This window comes from Scyliorhinus torazame, chromosome 3, assembly GCF_047496885.1.
Source record: "Scyliorhinus torazame isolate Kashiwa2021f chromosome 3, sScyTor2.1, whole genome shotgun sequence".
Classification (NCBI taxonomy): Eukaryota; Metazoa; Chordata; class Chondrichthyes; order Carcharhiniformes; family Scyliorhinidae; genus Scyliorhinus; species Scyliorhinus torazame.
In genome coordinates, this window is record NC_092709.1 from 275,807,466 (window position 1) to 275,826,338 (window position 18,873).

General features: G+C 46.1%; 1 protein-coding gene across 2 annotated transcripts in view; it reads left to right on the forward strand.

The window, feature by feature from the left end:
* The window catches only part of dnai1.2 (dynein, axonemal, intermediate chain 1, paralog 2), a 441,248-nt gene that overhangs the window by 304,290 nt on the left and 118,085 nt on the right, over positions 1–18,873 (forward strand). For both annotated transcript variants that reach the window (XM_072497265.1, XM_072497264.1), the window contains exons 15-16: positions 267–354; positions 2,996–3,075. In XM_072497265.1, coding sequence (XP_072353366.1) covers positions 267–354; positions 2,996–3,075 — 168 coding nt within the window. The remainder of the gene's footprint in view (positions 1–266; positions 355–2,995; positions 3,076–18,873) is intronic.

Here is an 18,873-nt window from a genome sequence, read left to right on the forward strand (position 1 = left end):
AGACCAGCGATGTGGAAGGCCCACCTGCTGACCTTAATTGGTCATCACTCCCCCCTCCAGTTTTCAATTGCTTCCTCCTGTCAATATCATGGGGGAAGTCCCACTTCCGGCTCAAGTGGACTGACAGCCATGACACCCGCCTTGCCAATCATGCAGAGATAATTTTAGAAATGTAATCTGTGGTTTTCCACCATAATATGACTAGCATTTAGTTTGGAAAATACAGTCATTAAAATGTGACTAAAGTGTATTCTTCCTATTTCCAGGATGAACTCGTTCATACAGATATTATCAAACTGACAATGGATGGAATTTGCAAAGATGCACTGGAAAATTTGCAGCTGCAAATTATGGGTAAGACATAACACTCAATAATTTAATTTATCAGACAATTAATTGCGAACAAACACCATGAATTATTTTCTGCCTTTCAAAAGTTTTTTAATGGAGAACTCATGTTCCTACACTCAAAGTAAATTAGAAGCCTTCAGAACACATAATTGTTTCTTACATGTCAGATCTGAGATTCAGAGTTAGAGTGTATTAAAAAGTTGTGTTTCTCCAGTTAAATTTTATGATCCTCCATATTATAATTGCTGACAGGATATTCAATTTTTTTCAAATTTCTACCCAACAGTAAGCTGTGAATAGTATCTGGGTGTTGTTTAGTTAAAGATCACAAAGAAACATTTTTTAATAGCAAGAAGTGGTAACTGTTATGAATGTTGAAAAATCTGGCAGCCAATTTGTGTACAAGGTCCCATAAATAGTAATTATATAAAGATAACCTGTTTTCCATGTTGGCTTATGGATACATATTAGCCAAGACACATGAGATAGAAAAAGATAGTAGGTCCTATGGGTCCTCAAACTCCCTCTGTCATTCAATAAGGTCAGCTTTCCTACCCTTTCCCCATACCGGAGCAAACATCTTCAAATGGTGTCATAGGATATTTTACACCATCACAGAGGGCCTTGCTTTTACCTTCATCCCAAAGACAGTAGCTCCAACAATGCAGAACTCCCTCAGTACTTCACTGTGGTGTTAAATTGGATTATGTGCTGAAGTCAATGGTGTGGGACATGAACACCCAAATTCATCTTTGGTGGAGTACTGTCCAGGAAGCAAGGCAATAAGTTATAAAATTTCCCTCACCATGTTAATAGAGTTTCTACCTCTGTTTGACGTATAGTCACAGTTCCATGGGGCTGTTGAATCTAAAAGGCCCATTCCCCATGAATAGTCAACTTCTTAAGGAAGGCAATTTTAGCTCTTGACTAAGTCCTTGTGGTGAGAAAATAGGGAAAATGTTACATGGGTTGTGTGTTGTGAGGTGATTTCCCCTCCATCATAAGGCCAGAAGTGGTGATATTCACTGATAATTGCACAGTCTTTAGTCCCATTTGCAACTTGTCAGATAATAAAGCAATCTTTTTCCACATGCAGCTACACCTGAATAACATTCAGGCTTAGCCCGATAAATGGCAACTAACATTTATGCTATAAAAGTGCCAGGCAATTCCGATTGTGGGAGTCTAACCATCTCTCCATTACATTCAGTGACTTTACCATCACTGAATTCCCCACAATCACCATACTATGCATCACTATCGACTGGAAACTTAACTGTACCAGCCACATAAATGCTGTTGCTAAATTAACATGTGAGAGGCAGGGGATTTATGTGGCAAGTCCCTCACCTCCAGACTCACAAAGACTTTCCACAAGCTAAAAAGGCACAAGGAATGAGATGGAATTGTCCTTATTTTCCTGATTGAATGCAACTACAACAACCCTCAAGGAACTTGACATTCTCCAGGACCAAGCACTCTGCTTGATTGGCACCCTATCCGCCACCTTAAACATTCACTGACTCCATCACTGGTGTACAGTGGTAGCACTGTGTTACCATTTACAAGATGCACTGCAGGAAGTCACCAAGGCTCCTTTGATAGTAACTTACAAACCACAACCTGAAACATCCAGAAGAACAGGGCAGCAGGCACAAGGGAAAACCACCATCTCCAAACCTCTTCCAAATCACATAATTCTTACTTGGAAATATATTAATATTTCTTTAAAACCCTGTCAGTTTCTCTGACAGCACTATGGATGTACCTACACCATATGGACTGTCTTAGTTCAAAAATATGGCCCACTATCCTCTTCTCAAGGACAGTCAGAAATCGGCAATAAATGCTGACCTAACGGGTGGTGCTCACATCCCATGAATGAATAAAAGATGCAGATGTCCAAGTGATGGGCATCTTTTCAGGAATTGGAATGTTTTCCTCAGCAGAGACTGAAGATCTCAAATTTATCAGTCGGGCAGCCTGCAAAATCTGCCTCCCAGGGTCACAAGCTTTTTCTACTCACTTACGTTTAGGTTTCTCCTTGTACAAGCAAAAGATCACTTCTTGATTTTTCCAAACCTTAAACTATGTTCATCCTTGGAGAGTTTGCCTCAGCTCCCCTGAAGGACCTGGAGGACATCATTCCAAAGTTTTACCCCTAGTTTTTTCCCCATCATCTTGCATAATGTCAGTGCAAACACTGTCAATTATCTTTTCCACATTTACTGAGCAAATCTTTAGCTGAAGTTAAAAGAACCTTTAAAAATTAAGATAATTTCAGATGTTGCAGGTCACTAATTTGCTGATGCCATGCCTCAGTCTTATCAATAGCTCCTGTCCTCAGCTTTATAGCTTGCCACATGGTTGGTCTGTGCGATAAGCCACTGGTCATGCCATCTATGAAGGTTCAGAATTGTTATTGACTTTGGCGTTGCAATCAGAGTTCACTATGAAACATACAATTCCAGAATATTGTTTCTTTTGTTCCTGATTCCTTTTCCTTGAAATTTATTTATTTAAATTATGAGACTTAAGTTATCTATAATTACAGTGTTTTCCAGCCATACCAAGATGAGCATTGGTGTGAAAAAAACCTCTGAACTTGCAAACATAAACCTTTCACATTTTCTATCTTAACTAGGATGTGGAACTTCTTTTGACTTCCATAAAGAGAAGAACAACCTGTTTCTTGTGGGCACAGAAGAAGGAAAAATACACAAGGTTGATCACCATAAATACAATGTTTTCAGACTGTAAGACCAGAACAATGGCATGTATAGCAAAATGCAAAACATATAAATCCAATTATGTTTTTGTTCCGTATGGTCATGAACGCATCGTCGATTGTTGTTAACAAATGTCCTTTAGGGAAGAAAATCTGTCATCCTTACTGGATCTGGTCTACATGTGACTCCAGATCTACAGCAATGTGGTTGACTCTTAAATGACCTCAGGAACGGGCAACAAATGCTGGCCTGGCCAGCAATGCCCACATCCCATGAACGAATGCAGCAGGGCATAGATAGGTTGGAGACTTGGGCAGAGAAATGGCAAATGGACTTTAATCCAGACAAATGTGAGGTAATGCATTTTGGTAGGTCTAACATAGAGGGGAAATATACCATAAATGACAAAACCCTTAGGAATATAGAAGTGCGTGCAGGTCCACAAATCTTTGAAAGTGGCAACACAAGTGGACAAGATAAGAAAGCATGCGGAATGCTTGCCTTCATTGGACGGGACATCGAATATAAAAACTGGCAAGTCATGCTACGGTTGTATCGAACCTTGGTCGCCACACTACCAGAAGGATGTGGAGACTTTGGAGAGGGTGCAGAGGAGGTTTACCAGGATGTTGCCTGGTTTGGAGGGTGTTAACTATGTAGAGAGACTGAATAGACTCGGACTGTTTTCATTAGAAAGACGGAGGTTGAGGAGGTGACCTGACAAAGGTCTACAAGATTATGAGTGGCATGGATAGAGTTGATGGGCAGGCACTCTTGCCCAGGATGGAGGGGTCAGTCACCAGGGGGCATAGGTTGAAGGTTTGTGGGGCAAAGTTGAGAGGAGATGTGCGAGGCAGGTTTTTTACAGAGAGGGTGATGAGTGCCTGGAACGCATTGCCAGGGGAGGTTGTGGAAGCAGATACATCAATGGCATTCAAAAGGCATCTTGACAAACACATGGATAGGATGGGTATAGAGGGATACAGCGCAAGGAAATGCTGAGGGTTTTGGTAAATGTTGGTATCATGACTGGTACAGGCTTGGAGGGCCGAAGGGCCTGTTCCTGTGCTGTATTGTTCTTTGATATGGGGAAAGCGGGATTAGGCTATTGAGTTGGATGATCAGCCATGATCATAATGAATGGCGGAGTGGGCTTTGATGGGCCGAATGGCCTCCTCCTACTCATTTTTTTTCTATGTTTTTAACCCTCTGTTGTAGAGGATTCCAAGGATTCACAATAATTTGAGTGAAGTAATTTCTCCTCATCTCAATCCTAAATGATGGGACCTTTATCCGGAGACTCCCCAACCAGTGGAAACAATCTCTCAGCATCTATGCTAACCAGCCCCCTCAGAACCTGGTAGCTTTCAATGAGATTCCCTCTCATTCTTCTAAATTCCAATGAATACAAGACCAAATTATGATATAAATCCAATTCCATCACAGGATAGTCCCAACCTCCCTCAGGCTTTGGAGAGGGCCCAGAGGAGGTTTACCAGGATGTTACCTGGTCTGGAGGGTGTTAGCTATGCGGAGAGGCTGAATAGACCTGAACTGATTTCATTAGAACGACGGAGGTTGAAGGGTGACCTGATAGAGATCTACAAGATTATGAGGGGCATGGATAGAGTGGATGGGCAGGCACTCTTTCCCAGGTGGACGGGTCAGTCACCAGGGGGCATAGGTTTAAGGTCCATGGGGTAAAGTTTAGAGGAGATATGCGAGGCAGGTTTTTACACAGAGGGTGGTGAGTGCCTGGAATGTGATGCCAGGGGAGGTTGTTGAAGCAGATACATTAATGGCGTTCAAAAGGCATCTCAACAAAGGCACGGATAGGATGGGTATAGAGGGATACGGCACAAGGAAGTGCTGAGGGTTTTGGTCAATCGTAGTATCATGACCGATACAGGCTTGAAGGGCTGAAGGGCCTGTTCCTGTGTTGTATTGTTCTTTGTTCTTTGAAAAAAAACTTGACCCCCCGACCCCGAATATAAGGAAATTAATATTTCAAGAAAGGTTGATTACACTGTGCCTGTTGTCCATTGTATTGAAGAATGGGATACATTAGAAGTGGTTAAGATACGAAAGTTTCAGACAAATAGGATCTAATAGCTGTTCTGGTGCATGGTAGACTTGTGACTAAGGTCAGAACATGTCAACTTGGGACAAGTAGCAGATTGCATAACAAGCTAGCTACAAAGAAAACAAACAAATCCTCAGACCAGTAAAAAGTTCAGTACAAAGTCTTACAACACCAGGTTAAAGTCCAACAGGTTTGTTTCGATGTCACTAGCTTTCGGAGCGCTGCTCCTTCCTCAGGTGAATGAAGAGGTATGTTCCAGAAACACATATATAGCCAGATTCAAGTTGGAAGTGGTGTTTCACAAGGATCTATGCTGGGACCACTTTTATTCACCATTTACATTTTTTAAATTGTACTCAAGAATCAGAGTACAATTATAAAATATGCAGCCAATTGGGGAAAAAGATATAAGAAATTCAAACATGTCAGAGTGTGGGCTCCAAGGTTTTCCAACACAACATTGGAGGTCAAGTTGCAGGAGGTGGACTGGTACAGAGAGATCTCTAATCTACAAGAGATCAAGACAAATGCTATGAAGGCTGTGATAAAGGACAGTCGTGGAGCTCAGTGTCAGGAGTTATGTCCCAAGTGTTTAGATGCAGTTCCCCAAGAAGCTCAATAGCCTCAGACAAATGGTCCAGGTCAGTGCTCGTAGCCACACACATTCTCAATTATGCCCCAACCTTCTCCCCACCTTGTTCCTTGACTCAGGAACCACAAGACATGCTTTAAATTCATAGCTCCACCTCTGTGTCATGCACATAACACTACCGCAAGCCTTAAACCCTCATCTCATATTTCACACGCTACCAGCTGTTCAGAATTGACTGGCACATCATTTAAAAAACTCATGAGGACAGGCACAGCTTCATGTCCCTGTGGAGGAGTCAGTACTTACCGTCATTTGAAGGCTTATGACTGAGGCATGATTCAGGTGCCGACCACTGTTCCAGAGGCTCAGAAGATCCAGATCTTATATTCCAGGTTCAGCTCCAAAGTCCAGGATGCGCCGAACTACGCCAAAGCCATGACTCGACTCAAGGACAATTACGAGCAGAAGACAAACACGCTCTTCGCCAGGCCCGCGCTCGCAACTCGTTCTCAACTACCGGGTGAGTCCATAGAAGACTTCTGGAGGGCCCTAATCCCACTGGTCCGGGACTGTGACTGCCAGGACGTTACAGCTAAGGAACACTCAGACCTCCTTATGAGGGACACCTTTGTGACCGGAATTGGGTCAGACATCATACGTCAGCGGCTCTTAGAAGGGGCCATGCGCGACCTCGCAGAGACTAAAATGCTAGCGCTCTCCATGACGGTCGCCCTGCGCAACGTCCAGTCCTACGCCACCAGCCGTGCGGCCCACCCCTCCTAGGCTTCATGGACCTCACAGGCAGCCACCCCAGCGGGGGCACTGCCCACCCAATACGCCTGCACTACACGCCAGCCAGCGAACCCCGGGGGGCCCCGATGCTACTTTTGCGGTCAGCAAAAGCACAACTGCCAACGCTGCCCGGCCTGCGCTGCCCTTTGTAAAGCCTGCGGGAAGAAGGGCCACTTCGCCGCGCTGTGCCAGGCCTGCTCAGTGGCCGCGGTCGCCCGCACCCCCCCACTCATGGACAATGGCCGCTGCCATCTTCTCCTCCCCACCAGACCATGTGCGATCAGTGGGCGCCTCCATCTTCCCCTCCGCGCAACACGTGCGTTTCACAGGCGCCACCATCTTGCTCCACCCCCGTAACATGCGTTCCATGGGCGCCGCCATTTTGTAACCCCCAAGATCTCCGGGCGCCACCATCTTGTGTACCCCTCAGCACATGGACACCACCAGCGTTCCAAGATTGGAACTCAACAGCCGCCCCATTACCCGATGACAAACCAAGTCTCGCCTCCATGTCACTCGACCAGTCTCGCCCGCATAACCTGACCAACACATCCACCAGCGTGAAAGTCGACGGCCTTGTGACCTCTTGCCTGCTGGACTCCGGGAGCACCGAGAGCTTTATACACCTGGATACGGTAAGGCGCTGCTCCCTCACGATACACCCCGCCAATCAAAAATTCTCCCTGGCCTCCGGATCCCATTGCGTAGCGATCCAGGGGTACTGTACGGTCACGCTCACGGTCCAGGACGTAGATTTCCACGGCTTCCGCCTCTACGTTCTCCCTAACCTCTGTGCTGCACTTATCCTCGGCCTGGATTTCCAGTGCAACCTCCAGAGCCTAACCCTTAAATTCGGCGGACCCTTACCACCCCTTACTGTGTGCGGTCTCGCGACCCGAAAGGTCGACCCACCTTCCCTCTTTGCTAATCTAACTCCAGATTGCAAACCCATCGCCACCAAGAGCAGACTGTATAGCACCCAGGATAAGACCTTCATCATGTCCGAAGTCCAGCGGTTGCTTCGGGAAGGCATCATCGAGGCCAGCAACATCCCCTGGAGAACTCAAGTGGTAGTGGTTAAATCTGGGGAGAAACACCGGATGGTCGTGGACTACAGCCAGACCATCAACAGGTACACGCAGCTCGACGCGTACCCCCTTCCATGCATATCTGACATGGTTAACCAGATTACACAGTACTGGGTCTTCTCAACGGTGGACCTGAAATCCGCCTACCACCAGCTCCCCATCAGTAAATTGCACCGTCCATACACCGCCTTCGAAGCAGACGGCCGTCTATATCACTTCCTTACTGTCCCCTTCGGCGTTACTAACGGGGTCTCGGTCTTCCAAAGGGAGATGGACCGAATGGTCGACCGGTACGGTTTGTGGGCCACATTTCCCTACCTAGACATTGTCACCATCTGCAGCCATGATCAGCAGGACCACGACACCAACCGTGCTAAATTTCTCCGCACCGCTACTCTCCTAAACCTCACTTACAACAAGGAGAAGTGTGTGTTCGGCACAAACCGCTTAGCCATCCTCGGCTATGTGGTCCAGAACGGAGTTCTGGGGCCCGATCCCGACTGCATGCGCCCCCTCATGGAACTCCCCTCCCCCACTGCTCCAAGGCCCTCAAACGCTGCCTGCGGTTCTCTTCATATTATGCGCAATGGGTCCCAAACTATGCGGACAAGGCCCGCCCACTCATACAGTCCACCCAGTTTCCCCGGACGGCTGAGGCCCAACAGGCTTTCGCCCGGATCAGAGCTGATATTGCCAAGGCCACAATGCACGCTGTCGATGAAACACTGCCCTTCCAAGTAGAAAGCGACGCATCAGACGTCGCCCTTGCCGCCATCCTCAATCACGCAGGCAGGCCCGTGGCATTCTTTCCCGCACCCTTCATGCCTCTGAAATTCGGCACTCATCCGTCAAAAAAGAGATCCAAGCTATCGTTGGAGCTGTGCGGCATTGGAGGCATTACCTGGCCGGCAGGAGATTCGCTCTCCTCACTGACCAACGATCGGTAGCCTTTATGTTCAAAAACACACAGCGGGGCAAGATCAAAAATGATAAAATCTTGCGGTGGAGAATCGAGCTCTCCACATACAATTACGAGATTAGGTATCGCCCTGGCAATCTCAACGGGCCCCCAGATGCCCTATCCCGAGGTACATGTGCCAGCGCACAGGGAGACTGACTCGGACCCTGCACGACAGCCTTTGTCACCCAGGGGTCACACGGTTGTACCACTTCATTAAGGCACAAAATTTGCCCTACTCCGTTGAGGAAGTAAGGATAATCACCAGGGACTGCCAGGTCTGTGCGGAGTGCAAGCCGCACTTCTACTGGTCGGACCGCGCGCGTCTGGTAAAGGCCTCCCGCCCCTTTGAACACCTCAGCATGGACTTCAAAGGCCCCCTCCCCTCCACCGATCACACATATTTCCTCAGTGTGATCGATGAATACTCCCGGTTCCCCATCGCCATCCCTTGCCCGACATGAAGTCTGCCACCGTCATTAAAGCCCTCAATTCGATCTTCACTCTGTTCGGTTTCCCCGCCTACATCCACAGTGACAGGGGATCCTCATTCATGAGTGATGAGCTGTGTCAGTTCCTGGTCAGCAAGGGTATCGCCTCCAGCAGAACGACAAGCTACAACCCCCGGGGAAACGGACAGGTAGAAAGGGAGAATGGGACGGTATGGAGGGCCGCCCAGCTGGCCCTACGGTCCAGAAATCTCCCGGCCACCCGCTGGCAAGAGGTCCTCCCTGATGCACTACATTCCATTCGCTCGTTACTCTGCATGGCCACAAACAATACACAGCATGAACATCTTTTTGCCTCCCCCAGGCAGTCCACATCCAGGGTTTCGCTCCCGACTTGGCTCACAGCTCCGGGAACTGTGCTTCTCCTAAACATGTGCGACTCCACAAGGCGGACCCGTTGATGGAGAGGGTTCACTTGCTCCACGCAAACCCCCAGTACGCCTACGTGGCGTTCCCTGACGGCCGCCAGGATACTGTCATCCTCAGGGACCTGGCACCAGCAGATTCCACCCCCACACCACCCCCCCGGCGCCACCGTCCCCTCCCCCGTCGCTCACAACACCACCCCCCCAGGACCGTCCGTCCTCCCCCTGGCCATGCCCATCGATGAAGGGGATTTAGGCACGCTCCCGGAGTCACCCTCAACCAGGTCAGCACCAACATCGCCGTCACCACTTCGTCGCTCTCAAAGGACCATCAAGGCCCCGGACCGGCTGAACCTCTGACCGGTCCACCGGACGCCAAGAGACATTTGTTTTGCTCTGTAAATATTAAAATCATGATTGTGTACAGTTATCCACCACCCCCGCCGGACTCAATTTTAACAGGGGGTGAATGTGGTATATCACTGTTGTACTTATCTTAGAGGTTGTACGGTAGAACCTGCACTACGGGTTCGCCTGTGGCCCCTGCCTGCTGGCTCCACCCAGGAGGCAGGGTACAAAGTACAGTGTGTGCAGGAGGGTTTCCTGACACAGTTTGTTGACAGGCCAACAAGAGGCGAGGCCACATTAGATTTGGTTTTGGGTAATGAACCAGGCCAGGTGTTGGATTTGGAGGTAGGTGAGCACTTTGGGGACAGTGACCACAATTCGGTGACGTTTACGTTAAGGATGGAAAGGGATAAGTATACACCGCAGGGCAAGAGTTATAGCTGGGGGAAGGGAAATTATGATGCCATTAGACGTGACTTGGGGGGGATAAGGTGGAGAAGTAGGCTGCAAGTTTTGGACACACTGGACAAGTGGAGCTTGTTCAAGGATCAGCTACTGCGTGTTCTTGATAAGTATGTACCGGTCAGGCAGGGAGGAAGGTGCCGAGCGAGGGAACCGTGGTTTACCAAAGAAGTGGAATCTCTTGTTAAGAGGAAGAAGGAGGCCTATGTGAAGATGAGGTGTGAAGTTTCAGTTGGGGCGATGGATAGTTACAAGGTAGCGAGGAAGGATCTAAAGAGAGAGCTAAGATGAGCAAGGAGGGGACATGAGAAGTATTTGGCAGGAAGGATCGAGGAAAAGCCAAAAGCTTTCTCTAGGTATGTCAGGAATAAGCGAATGACTAGGGACAGAGTAGGACCAGTCAAGGACAGGGATGGGAAGTTGTATGTAGAGTCTGAAGAGATAGGCGAGATACTAAATGAATATTTTTCGTCAGTATTCACTCAGGAAAAAGATAATGTTATGGAGGAGAATGCTGAGCTCCAGGTAAATAGATTAGATGACATTGAGGTACGTAGGGAAGAGGTGTTGGCAATTCTGGACAGGCTGAAAATAGATAAGTCCCCGGGACCTGATGGGATTTATCCTAGGATTCTCTGGGAGGCCAGGGAAGAGATTGCTGGACCATTGGCTTTGATTTTTATGTCATCATTGGATACAGGAATAGTGCCAGAGGACTGGAGGATAGCAAATGTGGTCCCTTTGTTCAAAAAGGGGAGCAGAGACACCCCGGCAACTATAGACCGGTGAGCCTCACGTCTGTAGTGGGTAAAGTCTTGGAGGGGATTATAAGAGACAAGATTTATAATCATCTAGATAGGAATAATATGATCAGGGATAGTCAGCATGGCTTTGTGAAGGGTAGGTCATGCCTCACAAACCTTATCGAGTTCTTTGAGAAGGTGACTGAACAGGTAGACAAGGGTAGAGCAGTTGATGTGGTGTATATGGATTTCAGCAAAGCGTTTGATAAGGTTCCCCACGGTAGGCTATTGCAGAAAATATGGAGGCTGGGGATTGAGGGTGATTTAGAGATGTGGATCAGAAATTGGCTAGCTGAAAGAAGACAGAGGGTGGTGGTTGATGGGAAATGTTCAGAATGGAGTTCTGTCACAAGTGGAGTACCACAAGGACCTGTTCTGGGGCCGTTGCTGTTTGTCATTTTTATCAATGACCTAGAGGAAGGCGCAGAAGGGTGGGTGAGTAAATTTGCAGACGATACTAAAGTCGGTGGTGTTGTCGATAGTGTGGAAGGAAGTAGCAGGTTACAGAGGGATATAGATAAGCTGCAGTGCTGGGCTGAGAGGTGGCAAATGGAGTTTAATGTAGAGAAGTGTGAGGTGATTCACTTTGGAAGGAAAAACAGGAATGTGGAATATTTGGCTAATGGAAAAGTTCTTGAAAGTGTGGATGAGCAGAGGGATCTAGGTGTCCATGTACATAGATCCCTGAAAGTTGCCACCCAGGTTGATAGGGTGGTGAAGAAGGCCTATGGAGTGTTGGCCTTTATTGGTAAAGGGATTGAGTTCCGGAGTCAGGAGGTCATGTTGCAGCTGTACAGAACTCTGTCTGGTACGGCCGCATTTGGAGTATTGCGTACAGTTCTGGTCACCGCATTATAGGAAGGACGTGGAGGCTTTGGAACGGGTGCAGAGGAGATTTACCAGGATGTTGCCTGGTATGGAGGGAAAATCTTATGAGGAAAGGCTGATGGACTTGAGGTTGTTTTCGTTAGAGAGAAGAAGGTTAAGAGGAGACTTAATAGAGGCATACAAAATGATCAGAGGGTTAGATAGGGTGGACAGTGAGAGCCTTCTCCCGCGGATGGAAATGGCTAGCACGAGGGGACATAGCCTTATACTGAGGGGTAATAGATATAGGACAGAGGTCAGGGGTAGGTTCTTTACGCAAAGAGTAGTGAGGCCGTGGAATGCCCTACCTGCTACAGTAGTGAACTCGCCATCATTGAGGGCATTTAAAAGTTTATTGGATAAACATATGGATGATAATGGTATAGTGTAGGTTAGATGGCTTTTGTTTCGGTGCAACCTCGTGGGCCGAAGGGCCTGTACTGCGTTGTATCGTTCTATGTTCTATGTTCTATAAATATGCGTGTCCTCCAGCTCGCAGCCATTTCGCCAGCTGCTGTGGGAGGCCACACATCTGATACCAAACAAGCCTCAGTTTGGATTCAACTTTCGTCTTTAAGTCAAACTGATCGTACCTCACTAACAGTAAGCATACTGTAGGACTGAGTATACAGGAAGACATTACGGGTTTATGAGGAAGGTACAGCGATACTCATGGGTGATTTTAATATGCATATAGATTGGGCAAATCAGATTGGTGAAAGTAACCTTGAGGGTGTTTATAGTGCTTTCAGGACACTTCCTTAGAGCAGCACATGCCAAAGCTACCAAAGAGAGCAGATTATTTTAGAACTAGTAATGTTCAAGAGAGAGGATTAATGTAAACACATAGTAAAGGTGCACATAGGTAGCAGTGATTCAATCTTACATCAAGTTCGAAGGAGAAAAGAGTGTGTCTAAGACTAGTGCTTTGAATTTAAATAAAGGTATAAGGGTATAAAGACAATGCTGGCTAAAATTATCTGGGAAATTTGGTTAAGGAATATGTCAGTAGGGATTCGGTGGTGGACATTTAAGGAGTGTTCTTTTTTAAAATATATTCTGAGTACCCAATTCATTTTTCCCAATTAAGGGGCAATTAAGTGACCAATCCACCTAACCTGCGCATCTTTCGGTTGTGGGGATGAAACCCACACAAACACGGGGAGAATGAGCAATCTCCACACGGACAGTGACCCAGGGCCGGGATCGAACCTGGGACCTCGGCGCCGTGAAGCAGCAATGCTAATCACTGCACCACCGTGCTGCCCATTTAAGGAGTGTTCTAAGTAACACTCAAGAAAGATGCATTCCAATGAGAAAGAAAGATCAAGAGAAGGATGTAGCTAACGAAGGAAGTTAAAGATGGTATCAAATTGAAAGAAAAATCATACAATTCTGTGAAGGTTAGTGGCAGGTCAAAGATTGGACAGAATATAAAGAATAGCAAATAATGGCAAAAACAAAATAAGGAGGTGAAATTTAGAGGATGAAACAAAGCTAGCAAGGAATATAAAAACAGATGTTAAGCGTTTCTACAGATATTTAAAAAGGAAAGAGTTAATAAAGAGGAACCTGTAGATGTAATATTTACAAAATGTTTTTGATAAGGTACCACACAAAAAATTACTCAATAAGATAAGAGCCCATGGTTTTGGGGTAGTATATTTGCTGGATAGAGGACTGGCTAACTGATGGAAGACAGAGAGTTGGTTAAGAGTGACATTTTCAGCTTGGCAATCAGGAACTAATGGAGTGCCACAGGGATCAGTGCTGGGGCCACCATTATTTACAATATAAAAAGAAAGAAGTGAATGTACTATTGCCAAGTTTGCAGATAACAAAAAATGTGGGAAGGCAAGAGTTGAGGATGATACAAGAGACTACAGAGAGATATGGCGAGGTAAAGTGAGTAGGCAAAAACTTAGCAGATGGAACATAATGTAGGAAAATGTGAAGTTATGCACTTTGGTAGGAAAAATAATGGAGCTGAATATTATTCAAATAGAGAAAGACTGCAGAAAGCTGCAGCACAAAGAGATTTGGGGGTCCCCATTTATAAATCATAAAAGCTAGCATGCAAATTCAGCAGGTCATAAGGAAGGCAAATGGGGACACCACGGTGGCGCAGTGGATAGCATTGCTGCCTCACGGTGCCGAGGTCCCAGGTTTGATCCCGGCTCTGGGTCACTGTCCGTGTGGTGTTTGCACATTCTCCCCGTGTTTGCATAGGTTTCGCCCCCACAACCCAAAGATGTGCAGGGTACGTGTATTGGTCACGCTAAATTGCCGCTTAATTGGAAAAACTTAATTGGGTACACTAATTTTTTTTTAATAAGGCAAATTGAATATAAAATTAGGGAAGTCTTACTAAAATGAGGCGCTACTTAGACCATACCTGTAATATTGTGAACAGTTTTGGTCCCCTTATCTAAGGGAAGATATACTGGCATTGGAGGAAGTCCAGAGAAGGTTCACTCGGTTAATCCCGGGCATAGAGGGATTTTCTTACGAGGAGAGGTTGAGTAGGTTGGACCTGTATTCATTGGAGTTTCGAAGAATGAGGGATGACCTTATCGAGACAAAAAGGATTCTCAGGGGGCTTGAGGGGGCAGATGCTGAAAGGTTCTTTTCCCTTGTATGAGAGTCTAGAACCAGAGAGCATAATCTCAGGGTAAGGGGTTGCCCATTTAAGACCGTTCATGCCAGTGGGATTTTTCGTGGGTTTCACGATGGCGAGGAAAGCATTCAACCCAAAAACCTGTTGTCAACAGCGGGACCAGAAGACCCCGCTGGTGGCCAATTGCAGGCTCCCTCGGCGAAACATATGGAAAATCCCGGCCAATGTTTTTAATTTTCCAAAATTCCCTATTTCTGGAATGGTTCCATCAGATTGGAAAATAGCAAATGCAACTCCACTATTCACGATAGAAGGGAGACAGAAAATAGGAAACTATAGGCCAGTTAGCTTAACATCTGTCATAGGGAAAATGTTGGAATCTATTATGAAGGAGGCTATAGTGGGACACTTGGAAAATCTGAATGCAATCAGGCTGGGTCAATATGGTTTCGTGAAAGGAAAATCACGTTTGATTAATTGGTTCCTTGAGGAAGCAACACGCAACTTTGGTAAAGGGGAACCGTGGCTGTAGTCATGCATAGATTTCCAGAATGCATTTGACAAAGCGTAACATCAAAGGTTACTGTGCAAAGTACGAACTCATGGTGTGTGGGTTAACATATTAGCATAAATACATGGTTAGATAAAAGCAAACAATAGGCATAAATGGGTCATTTTCGGGTTGGCAAGTTGTACAAAGTGGAATGCCACAGGGCTCAGTTCTGGGGCCTCAACTATTTACAGCATATGTTAATGAACTGGATTTTGCAACTAAAAAATATGGTTGCTAAATTTTCTGATGACAGAAAGATGGGTCTGAAAGTAAGTTGTGAAGAAGACCTAAGGAGTCTGCAAAGGGAAAAAATAGGTTAAGTGAGTGGGCAAAGATGTGGCAGATGGAGTATAATGTGGGAAAATATGAACTTGTCCACTTTGGCAGGAAGAATAAAGAAGCAGACCCTTGAGGTACAGCGGGATTTGGGTGTCCTGGTACACGAATCACAAAAATTAGTGTGCAGCTACAGCAAGTGATTAGGAAAGCAAATGCTGTCACCTAATGCAAAGGGAATGGAATATCAAGGGATAATTTGTTACAGTTATATATGGTACTGTGAAACCACAGGCCAGTTAGCTTAAAATCTGTCATAGTGAAAATGTTAGAAGCTATATTATACGAGGACACTTGGAATAATACAGGGTAATCGGCAGAGTCAACATGGATTTGTGAAAGGGTGACCATGTTTAACAAATTTATTTTGAGTTCTTTGAACATGTAACATACACTGTGGTTAAAGGAGAACCAGTGGATGTACTGTATTTAGATTTCTGAAGGCATTTCACAAGGTGCCACATCAAAGGCTTTTGCAGGAAATAAAAGGCCGTGATGTAAGGGGTAACCTATTGATATGGATAAAAGATTGGCTAGTTAATAGGAAACAGGGTAAGCATATGTGTGTCTTTTCTGTTTGGCAGGGTGTAATAAATAGTGTGACACAGCGATCAATGCTGAGACGTCAACCTTTTACAATTTATATAAATAACTCGGATGAAGGGACTGAAGGTCTGATTGCTTTAGTTGCTGATATGTAGAGGATTCAACAAGGCTACAAAGGGATATAAATAGGTGAAGTGAGTGGCAAATGGAGTATAGTGAGGGAAAGTGGGAAATTGTCAATTTTTGTTGGAAAAATAAAAAAGAAGCATATTATCTAAATGGTGAGAGTTTGCAGAGTTCTGAGATTAAAAGAAATCTAGGTATCCTCATGCATGAATTGCAAAAGACTAGTATGCAGGTACAGCAAATAATTATGAAAGGTAACAGAATGCTATAATTTATTGTGAGGAAAATTGATTACAAAAGTAGGGAGGTCATGCTTCAATCATACGGGACACTGGCGAGACCACATTTCCAATACTGTGTATATTATTGGTCTCTTAATTGAAGTAATGATATAAATGGGTGGCATGTTAGCACAGTGGTTAGCACTGTTGCTTCACAGTGCCAGGGACCCAGGTTTGATTCCCGCTTGGGTTACTGTCTGTGCGGTGTCTGCACATTCTCCGTGTAAGTGCGTGGGTTTCCTCCGGGTGCTCTGGTTCCTCCCACAAATTCCGATAGACGTGCTATTCGGTGATTTGGACATTCTGAATTCTCCCTCTATGTACCCGAACAGGCACCGGAGTGTGGCGACTAGGGGACTTTCACAGTAACTTCATTGCAGTGTTAATGTAAGTCTACTTGTGACTCCAATAAATATTATTATTAGAATGTATTGGAAGAAGTTCATGTATTAGTTTAGTAAACCTTCTCTGGATTGGGCCAGTTGTCTAATGAGGAAAGGTTGAACAGGCTGGGCTTGTCAGTGAGAGAACAGTTTGGAGACAGGTGATCATTATATTGTAAGGTTTAGGATTTTTAAAAATTCATTCATGACGTCATTATCTGGGCCAGCATTTATTGCCCATCCCTAATTGCCCTTGAGGGGGAAGTTAAGAGTCAACCATATTGCTGTGGAACTGAAGTCACATGTAGACCATACCAGGTAGGATGGCAGATTTCCTTCCCCAAAGTGAACAAGATGGAGTTTTACAGCAGTCAACAATGGTTTCAAGGACAGAGCACCAACAGTGGGGTGGGAGAGTCAGGAGAAGAAAGATTTAGAAATCCAACGAGAAAGATTGTGGGCGGCACGGTGACACAATGGTTAGCACTGCTGCCTCACGGTGCCGAGGACTCGGGTTCAATCTCGGCCCCAGATCACTGTCCGAGTGGAGTTTGCACATTCTCCCCGTGTCTGCGTGGGTCTCGCCCTCACAACCCAAAGATGTGCAGTAGGTGAATTAGCCACACTAACTTGCCCTTTAATTGGAAAAAAATAATTGGGTATTCTTAGAGAAAGATTGAGAGTGTGATCCAATGGCCACGTTGTGCCGGAAAGTCAACTCACCGCGGCACAGCATGGTCGATAAAAGCTGGGAGACCCCACTCCCGGGGCAACACCTTGCAAAATCCAACGTGATCTCCGGAGACGTTGCAATGTAAATCCTGCCCATCGTAGGTGGGATCACTTTTTGGCAAATCTGCATATTAGAGCAAGACAGCTAGCCTCACTCTAATGTGCAGATTCCCAAGGTACCTGAGGCTTTGGGATTCATCACCTTTGCCACAGTGACCTTGGCACTGGTCCTCACAAACAGGGACCAGATGGAATGGCACTCATGGGGGTTTCCCAGTGGATCGGAGGCCCTCAGCTGCATGCCCTTTGGGCAGAGTGGTGCCTGGTGCCTGAGCACTGCTGGTGGGTGCTACCTGGGCACCCTGGCAGTGCCACCTGGGTGCCTAGTTGGCACTGCCAAGCTGGCATTTTTTGTGCGTGTGCGATCGGGCTGGGGATGCCCTAAATGGGTGTTGGGAGGGGGGTGCGGGGGGGGGGGGGGTGGGGGGGAGGGAATCTTGCCATAGTGCGTTCAGACTGGAGGGGTGGTCGGAGATCGCCTTGGGAGCCTCAGAGATCGGGACGTTATTTAAAACTGGTGTCCTGATCTCCCGCTACACTGGGGGTTTCCGGCGAGCGGATCTCCCCACTGTACAAAATTGAGCTTTGTGTGGCCTCGGCCACATGTTCCCCATTCAGGCCCCTTATACAACACGAGTCACCCCTTATACACTGCGAGACATTAACACTTGTTTTTGAAAACTCACCACTATTCTTAGAAGTCCCCCTATACCAAAAAGGGCCGACATTCTAAATGGTGATCAGGGATTCTCACTCCCCGACTCCGATACAGGCTTCAGTGGGTGCTATTCAGGTCAAACTATGTTTTCAAGTTATCCCCTGGTATAACCCATACCTTCACTGAAAATTTCATCTACTTACCACTTAGTAGCATCGATCCTGGGTCCCGCATTACTAAGTAAGTAAAGTAGACTTTGGAATAACCACTAGTTCAGGTTAAGTTAAGTTATTTTATTATTATATTTTTTCTTTTAAAAGCTGCAAATACTTTCTTTACAGAAAGGAAAAAGATCTTGCTTCTGGATCCTTCTGGATGGTTGAAGGGACGTTCAGGCCCACCTTGACAATCAATTTTCTTTTTAAAATCTGGTCTTCTTTAGATGTATTGGCTGATGAGCTCGGCTGCTATGTCCTATCTTTCCCATGTACCGAGCTGTGAGAGCTGACTCTGCTGGCTGTCTCTGAGCTGACTCTTAGCTGAATTTGCCTACTCTTTAAATTCTAGTCTTCCTTAGATGTATTAGCTATTTTAGCTCGGCTGCTTTGCCCTGTCCCTTTCCCATGGCCGAGCT